The sequence below is a fragment of the Syzygium oleosum genome, unplaced genomic scaffold (assembly GCF_021117445.2).
Source record: "Syzygium oleosum isolate NSW1041296 unplaced genomic scaffold, Sole_v2.1 Sole_v2.10, whole genome shotgun sequence".
Classification (NCBI taxonomy): domain Eukaryota; kingdom Viridiplantae; phylum Streptophyta; class Magnoliopsida; order Myrtales; family Myrtaceae; genus Syzygium; species Syzygium oleosum.
The window spans coordinates 837561-846835 of record NW_026607494.1 but is presented as its reverse complement, the minus strand read 5'-3'; the positions used below and the strand labels follow the sequence as shown (position 1 = coordinate 846835).

Here is a 9275-nt window from a genome sequence, read left to right as displayed (position 1 = left end):
TTCTTACAGTGGTCTACCTTCACCAAGATCCAAGTCTTAACTCTTAAATAAGATTACCAGCTCTCACTCCCTATGCTAAACTAGCTGAAGACGGTGCTAATCTGTTCTCGTGTTGTTTGCTTGGCCAGCATTGTTTGATTGACATATCAACTATCAAGAATTCAAGATAACATGTCAATGAAGGTTAATGGATGTGAGGAGATGACTCCGAACACAGAATTTGAATTGTCGGGCGATGAAAATGAAGAAGAGCCATCCCCTACCACGAGTGCGACAAACAAGGTACTTGATTCTCGTCATCCTCCTTTTAATAAGAAATATACATCAGATTGCTGGAATCATTTTGCAAGAATCAAAGATGGGGATGGAAAAACATATAAGGTGAAGTGCATTCATTGTGGGTCTGAGTTAAAGTACAATGTTGCTCATGCTACTTCCGCAATGAGGAAGCACTTGAAAACATGTAAGAAGTTTCCTTGCAATGTTGATAAGACGCAGAAATTCTTTGCACCGCGTAACGTAGACTTGGCTGACAAGGCAGGGGGAGGTTCTAGTACTGGTAGTGTCTTATCGACATGGTCATTTAATCAAGAACGTTGTAGGCAAATGCTTGCTCGGTTCATCATAGTTGATGAACAACCGTTTTCCTTGGTTGAGCGTGTTGGATTTCGCGAGTTTGTCACGGAGTTACAACCTCTCTTTAAACATTTGTCACGTTTTACAGTGGCTAAAGATTGTATGAAGCTATATTTTTGTGAAAGAACTTGTTTGAAGACTTACTTTGGTAATATAAATTCTAGGATCGCACTCACAACCGATACATGGACTTCCATTCAAAACCTGAATTATTTGTGTCTCACTGCACATTTTATTGATGAAAATTGAAAGTTGCATAAAATAATCATCAATTTTGTGGTGATGCCTAGTCACAAGGGTAGAGAGATTGGGAGAATGGTGGAGAAATGCATCAACGAGTGGGGAATAGAAAAGAAGGTATCCACAATCACCGTGGATAATACTAGTTCGAATGACGTTGCAATTGGTTATTTGAAGGAAAAACTTTCAAGAGAAAAGTTGTTGATCTTAGATGGTAGTGTTTTACATATGAGGTGCACCGCTCATATATTAAACTTGATTGTTAGAGATGGCTTGACTACGGTACGGGAATCTATTGCACGTATACGAAACGTGGTTAGGTATGTGAGGAGTTCTCCCATGAGAGCCAATACATTTAAATCTTGCATTGAGGGTGAAAAGATTACTTACAAGGGTTCGGTTATTCTTGATGTTGCCACTAGATGGAACTCCACTTTCCTCATGTTAGATACCGCCATAAAATTTAGAAAAGCTTTTGAAAGGATGGAAGAAGACGATTCAGCTTTTGCTAGTGAGCTTAACCATGATCTTCCTAAAGATGATGATTGGGAAAATGCCATTATTCTTTCGGAATTTCTAAAAATATTCTATGATGCCACCAATCGGATGTCGAGGAGTTCATATGTTACTTCAAATGATTATTTTGAAGGGATAGCTCTTTTGTATAAAAATTTGAAAGATGCGGCGGATGCTTCGGATCCTAAGCTTCAAGCTATGGGTATGAAAATGAAAGAGAAATTTGACAAATACTATGGGAGTTTGGATAAAGTGAATATGTTGGTGTTGATTGCGGCTGTGTTGGATCCTAGAGCCAAGTTGAGTTATGTGAATTTCTTGTATGGACAAATTTATGATGATGAATTGAAAGTCAATGAGATGCATTACAAGGTGAAGGATGCATTGGAGCATTTATATGAATTTTATGAACAATCTTCTCTTGCTTCAAGTGATAGAAATTTTGGTGCCCAAAGTTTGAGTGCTAGTAGTAGTGGTTCCAATGCCGATGCCGGTGGTAGTGAAGGTAGCAAGATCAAGAAGTATGACGCCCAAGCTTGGCGAAAAACCTTTATGCACTCGAACCAACATATGTGCAATGACAACAAATTTGAGCTTGATCAATATCTTGAAGAAAAAAATGAAAATATTCTTGATCTTGACCTTTTGATGTGGTGGAAGACTAGTGGCTCAAAATATAAAATCCTATCTTTGATGGCTCGGGATGTTTTGTCTATTCCCGTAACTACTGTTGCTTCGGAGTCGACTTTTAGTACATCGGGTCGTGTGCTTGACAGCTTTCGAAGTTCTTTGACTCCCAAAGTAGTGGAAGCTTTGATTTGCACTCAAGATTGGTTGAGAGCCGTTCGTGTGCCGATTGATATTGAAGAGTGTATCGAAAATGCGGAAAAATTTGAGATGGGTAAGTGATGTTTATATCTTTATATATTGTAATTACTTTTATATATCTAATAAGTGAATATTTTATTTAATCTTTCTTTTTTTTAGATATGGATTGTTTGAATGAGGAGATTATCGTCAGTAAATAGAGTTTACCAGTTGAAGCGGAATGAATATATGTGGTAGGCTTTCTAATACTTATTTTATTTTACCAATAAATTGATATGAATTGTCTTAATACTTTGGTTGTCTTTGAAGGAGCAGCTAAGGTCGTCTCTTTGCAATCATGTAAATGCCTGAAGTTGCAAAATATTATTCAGAGCCTCTTTATCTCCTTGGCTTGTTCTTCCTTTTTTTTAATTTCTTTTGAAATCATGTTATATATGAAAATCTTACTTATTTACTATTCTTGTTATACAGTCTTTGAAACTTCATGTGTTGAAGCTTTCTGAAAATATAGATCAGCGGAAACATCAGTTGGTGGGTGATACTATTTCCCTTCTCTCAATCAGGTTAACAATATCGAGTTATAAGATAAGATGTTTTGTTTGCCAGGATAGAGACATGGAAAGGAGGTACTTTTTGCACCCATAAATTGCTTGAAAGTGTCTGCTTCTTTTTTATGTCATACAATGTTATTATGTTACCTTCTGAGATTAGAGTTGAAATGTGTAACGAATGAAAGTAAACCCTTTGATTAGATTCTGCTGTTCTAGTGTTGCTGGTATTACCGGTCTGGGGTCATAGGACCTAGAATTGAATCTTGGAACTCCATCCATCTAATGTATGGATTCCTGATAACTGAAGAAACCATTTAAAATGCAAGGATACTTATGCTTTGTTTGGAAGATTTTTTTTCTTGGGGCGACAAAGGTGGGGGTTACACAATGTCAAGGAGAATTTGAAATTTCTCTCACAAAAATTGTAAAATTTGGTCCCGACTTTTTACCTTGCCTCTCATTTTCTCCCCTTCCCCATCTTCGAAACAAAGTTTAAAAGCCAAATAACGCAGACTTCTGTTTTGAAATTTACATTCTTAAAAGTTGTGTCAGGCTGTTATTCACCATAATTATGGTGTTTTTGGATGTTCCTCCGAACCGTCGAAAAATAAATAGTGATCTGCATCGAAAATAGAAAAGCAGCATGTTTAACTTCTTTGCCCTTTCAGTTTGATAGTCTATTTTCTATCTTAATGGGCCATGTTAATATCAGACTTCAAGTCTGATAGAAGCAATCGTGTGATGAAAATCTGGTGAACTTGTAGGAAATAATATGGGTCAAGATAGATTCGGGATGTGTTTTGCACAATGAAGGCCTGTATCATTCTGCCAATTATTTGTGCGTGCCTTTGACCTCGCGGTTGTTTAAAGGAGGAAGAAATTTAATGCCGGAGTGGATACCGAAGAAGCTTTTGGTCTTCTACTTTTGTGCTTTTGCAGCATGTATGGGGAGAAAGGTGATATGTATTGCGAAAAATGTGACATCTTACCTTGGAATTTAAAGTCATATGTATTGCATCCCAACAATTACTATTTATCGTGCTATCCCCTTTCTTTTAAGAAAAAATGTGACTTTTCTATAATTTGTCTTTTGTATTCTTTTTAATGAATGTTCATTTTCATTTTGATTAACTAAAAATAAAATTAAAAAAAAAGAACCTGTTGGAACCTGGAACCGACCCTGGAACCTGTGACAGGGTAGGTTCCAGGTTCCACGTTCCGACGGGTAGGTTCCAGGTTCCTCATTTTGAGGAACCTGTACCCGAGGGTAGGTTCCAGGTTCCAGGCGGAACCTACCCGGAACCTGGAACCGCTCACGCCTACACATGACCGTGACATGGCATAATTTGACATGATTTGATTGCCGTGCTCGGATACTCTTGTAATTTAGAGAAGATGCGAAATGTAAATGATTCCCAAATTGCAGGGGCGGTCCATGGAAACAATTGGCGATTTTAATGGTTGCGATTGCAAGATTTACATTCTTTGACGAAAGAAATGGACGGTCCGATGCAAGTGTCGGCGCGAGAAGTCACGGTCAAATCCTTCCCCAAAACTATAGTCAAAGAAACTAGAGCTCTCGGTCCCCAGGTCCAACCAAGCAAGCAGTCGGTCAACGTATGCCTACTCAAACATTTAAAAAATAAGAAAAAATTACACAAATGATTCCTGAATTTTAGTTCAATATGCAATGTAATCCCTGAATTATTAATTTATTCAATGTAGTTCCTGAACTTTAATCCAATATGTAAAGCGGTCCCTGAACTTTTAAATTATTTGATATGGTACCTAAACTTTTATTACATGTTCAATATAGTCCATAAACTATACGAAAAAATTTAATGCTGATCCTGAACTTGAATTAATGAAAGGATAATTGAACATTTCCATACATTTCAAGGACTAAATTGAACATGTATTAAAAGTTTAAGGGGATAAAATTCAGAGATTACATTGAGCAAATTAAAAGTTCAGTGATCGTTTATGTCATTCTCTAACAACGAGGGGTAAACGAGAAAAGATACTATAGTATAGGTGCATTTTTGCGAAATCGAAAAGTACGCTCTTCACACTCTCGCGTTCGCTAGTGTATAAAACCCTCCTCCAAGTCCTGACTTCTGTGAGTCCCGTGACTCTCCCGAAGTGACCCCGAAACCAACTCCGCCATGCGTCCCATTCTCAGCTCTTCCTCCCCGTGCTCCGGCCCAACTCCGCGGCCAACGGCCGCCAAGACCACCAGCGGAAAAGAGACCGCCGCCTCCTCCTTCTCCGACATCCACCACGACATCCTCCAATCCCACATCCTCACTCGGCTCGACGGCCCCGCCCTTGCCTCCGCCTCCTGCGTCTCCACTTGCCTGAGCGCGCTCTCGTCTGACGAGCGCCTCTGGGCCGACATCTCCCACTCCACTTGGCCGTCGATCAATGCGCCGCACGTCTGTCGCATCATTTCCACCTTTCCTGGCGGCCACTGGTCCTTCTTCACCGACGCGTACCCCCTTCTCGCCGACAACGCCGGCTCTCCTTCGACGGCACATCCCCCTCCGCCTACCGAACTCCACCGCCGCCCATCGGAGCTGATCTCGGCCGTCGACATCCGCTACCGGGGGCAGCTCATCTTTAGCAAGACCGCCGAGACCGAGACCGAGACCGGGTGGTTCCGGTGCTCCCCGTTCCGCATCGACATGCTGGAGCCAAAGGATGCAGTGCCGACGCCAGTCCCCTTCCCGAGCCCCGACGACGCGTGCGGCGACCTTGGGGACAGCCTGAGGCTGAGCTGGGTCCTGATCGACCCGGAGGGGCGGCGGGCGATGAACCTCTCGAGCGCCGCCCCGGTATCCATCCAACGCCACTGGCTCAGCGGGGAGGTGCACGCCCGGTTCGCGACGGTGCTGCCCTACGGAGAGCGGGGCACGGCGGCGGAGCGGGTGGCCTGCACGATCGCCGTCACGTGCGGGGGGTCGGGCGGGGGGGCCATGCAGGTGAGGGAGGTGAGCGCGCAGGTGGAGGACATGGAGGGGACGTACCTGAACGGGGGGGACAGCCTGGCTATCTTGCGGAGGGCCATGGAGGGCAAGAGGGGGAAGAAGACGAGGGAGGAGGAGGAGGGGCGGAGGAGGTACGACGATTTCTTGGAGCGGCGGAGGGAGAGGAGGGAGAGGCGGGCGAGGGCGGAGGGGACGTTGGACGCCCTGTGCGTGGGCTTCGGATCGGCGGCGCTCGTGGCCTTCTGGTTGTTCATTCTGTGCAGATGAAGTGCGAGGAGGAAGAGGAGGAAGAGGAGGAGGGGGGGCAATGAGAAGATTGCATTGCCATAAAAAGGAGCTTAAAAAAATATATGCTTGTTATAGAAAATGAAATCTTCAATTTATTCAAGAAAAACAAAAAAAAATTTTACCCTCTTTTGTATACCTACTCCTGCAATTAGATTGGAGTAAAATGCTAGGGAGACAGTAAATTCTGTTGAATTTGATTTTAGAAATGATGTATTGAATTTCGGGTGGACCTTTGAATATGTGAGGGCGTCACCAAAGGTGATTCGCCAGACAAAACATGAGTAATATCGATCGTGAAATCTCTTTTGATTGTAACAGTGATAGCTGGTTTTTAATTAGCAGCATCCATTGTCCGATTTCTCTATTTAAAGAAACGAGATTAATTTAGCAATTTGTAATGGCTCCATTGAGTCGTCTCAAATTACACGCAGCATCTTCATCCATTTATCTTTCTTTTTTTTACCTTATAAAGAATTAGCATATCGGCATGCACGATGTATGTGCAAAAAATAAAAAGCTAAGTTGCTTTCCAGAGAGGGTCATAGATCGCTCTCCCCCGATTCGCGGAGCATATGTATTGAATGTAGTTGGAATGTTGAAATAAAAGCAAGTGGTTCCATATTGAGAACCGAGACAGACTCCATCTACCAAATTCGGCTATCATTTAATGACTCATAATATGCCTCTCTAGGTGCTGATATTAGGTGAATGGAATGGAGAATCTAACTCATTAAAGTATAATAAGCCCATTATTTTATCGAACAAATCACTTCATCTTGCCATTAATTTAATAAATTTATCTATAATCCTTTCTAAGGAAATTTTGGGAGACAAAGGGAGAAAGATATCATGTGACTGAAATACTTCAGATGTCCTTAAAGTTACTATTCGAATGAACTTAATTTCGAAAACTAATCATGACATAAATCCATTTAAAAGAAGATGATCTCAAGAAACTATTGAGGAATCGCCCACCTAACCTCTGTTTGCCCTTTTGCGCCCTATCACGAGCGGTAGGGCAGCTTCTCTGGTGGCCATGATCGTATTTTGGAATTTTGTCTGTCGTTACTATTGATGGCAACTGCATTTTCCAGCAACCTTGACGGCTCCTTAATTCCTCCGGACAAAACTCATATGGAAAGATCCTTGCTCGGTGGACAGCAAACCTCGACCACTTATTGTTTGAGCCTCACGACGATCAATGATTATTTCGATTTGTATGGATTAGATCCGTAAAAGTACTTCCTCATAAATGATTTTTCGGCACTCCAAGGATCCTAACACGTGAAAGTTAAGGCCGGGTTTAATGAGCCGACCTGAAACGTGTGAATTGAGTCTTTTAAGGAAGTAAACAAAATGATAGTCTCGGAAGGCCTTGGCCGGGTCCTTATAAATTGTATCAAAATAAGACCCTCTCGAGCACATGCGTGGTTCGAGGATAGACAAGACTCTGAAACAATCCGATGAGGGCGGAAATGATAGATGAGACGAGAAGGTTTAGACAAAATGTTGCTCCTAACAAACTTCTAAGACAGTGATGGAGGTGGGAATTGGCCGAATCATGCATCGAATAGGAAAATATCTACCATCAATATGGACCGACGATAATGGTGACGTCAATGCTTTGGGTGAGTGAGTTTGTAACACCCCAATTTCATATTAGATGGGAGAGACTTGTGGCTTGGATTCTTAATCAGTGAGATAGCCTCCAATTCGTCACCACCTTCGGTACCCATTTTGAGGATTTGGCTCAAACGGACTGAGTTGGATGGTTACAACGATAGTATTAGACACAATTCATTACACAATCCATTGTAAGTCTAATAATTCGACAGCATGACCCACAAATACTAATGTATCAAGCTAACATGAATCATCATGAATTGACAGCTCTAGTAAAAACAAGGGTTAATATTACGAAAAACCCCAAACCGGTATACATGTGATAAATTTACCCTAAATTAATTTTTGACCACCAAAAATCCTAAACTGGTAAATTTGTGATAAATTTACCCTCCGTTAGTTTTCTTTAAATTTTACTGTTAAATTGCCGGGTTGGATGGCACGTGACAGTTGACGAATATACCAATTTGGAGTTTTACCCTTCGTTTGTCACAGGTATACCAGTTTAGGGTTTTTCGTTATATAAATCCAATTTAACGGAAACTAACAAATGGTAAATTTATCACAAAAGTACCAATTTATGATTTTTTTACAGTCAAAAAATTAGTTTATAGTAAATTTATCATAGGTGTACCAATTTGGAGTTTTTGGTAGTCAAAAAATTAGTTTAGAATAAATTTGTCACATGCGTACCAATTTGAGGTTTTTCGTAGTATTAACCCTAAAAACAATTTTCCTGCCCCAATCGTGACCAAAAGAGGATCTCATGTTGCACGAAGCCAACTTTGCTCGTATCCTCTTACATTGAGCCTTTGGTTATTTTGGTTAGAAATCCTCGTTAGCGGTGGCATCAAGACCTAATATGTCAACCTCACACTAACAGTAACAATGGACTATGCTACGAATAATACAACTTTGAACTAAAACTTATTTGTTTTGTTGCTTGAAAAAAATCAATGTCTAAGCAAGTCGGACCATTGCATACAGCGATAAGATTATAATATCATCTCAGCCAAATAACAACGTAAAAAGAGCTACATTGAATATTCCTACTATCTTTGGAATTTCGCAAATAAAAATTAGAGTACAGCCACCATGACCGCATCGCTATGTTGAATTTGAGAAAGTGCAACATGGACCACAAAGTTTCAACTTGTGGGAGGCGAGAAACAAGATTCGAGAAAGTGTCGTGGGATGAAGATTTTTTTTTTTTTTTCAGTTTTATCTAAGTAATAACATCACCATTGTCTTTCTATTAATTTGTCCGAAATCAAAATCATTCATCTATCTTTTCCTTCTTCTTCTTCTTCTTTTTTGTTAAAAAACGTCCCCCTCAACTTTTTTAGAAAATGTCTATGTTAGTCTTTTCGTTAACACTTTTTTCTCTCGCTAGTTGATTTTTTTTTTTTTTTTTTTTGACATTGGTTAGCATAAAAGCTCTGTTACAGACAAATAGTATCGGTGCCAGCAATACCACAATTTCTCTTTTGCTTAGGATGGGCAACCGGTGGATTTGCTTCAAAATGTGAAAAATTAATTTCAAATTGTTGAGATACAGCCGTAAATATCAAATGCTAGCCAAGTCCATAAAAGGCCAAACGCTAGT

The 9275-nt window shown here is 40.7% G+C and overlaps 1 protein-coding gene across 1 annotated transcript; it reads left to right on the top strand.

The window, feature by feature from the left end:
• The first annotated feature begins 4900 nt into the window (after positions 1 to 4900).
• LOC115687932 (probable F-box protein At2g36090) lies at positions 4901 to 6437 on the top strand. Its single transcript, XM_030613637.2, has one exon. The coding sequence runs from the start codon at positions 4937 to 4939 to the stop codon at positions 6023 to 6025; it is 1089 nt and encodes a 362-aa protein (XP_030469497.1). The 5' UTR covers positions 4901 to 4936; the 3' UTR covers positions 6026 to 6437.
• Positions 6438 to 9275: the final 2838 nt, after the last annotated feature.

Bases quoted from the DNA above. Each gene is read 5' to 3' on its own strand.
- LOC115687932 (XM_030613637.2), top strand. From the start codon at position 4,937: ATGCGTCCCATTCTCAGCTCTTCCTCCCCGTGCTCCGGCCCAACTCCG.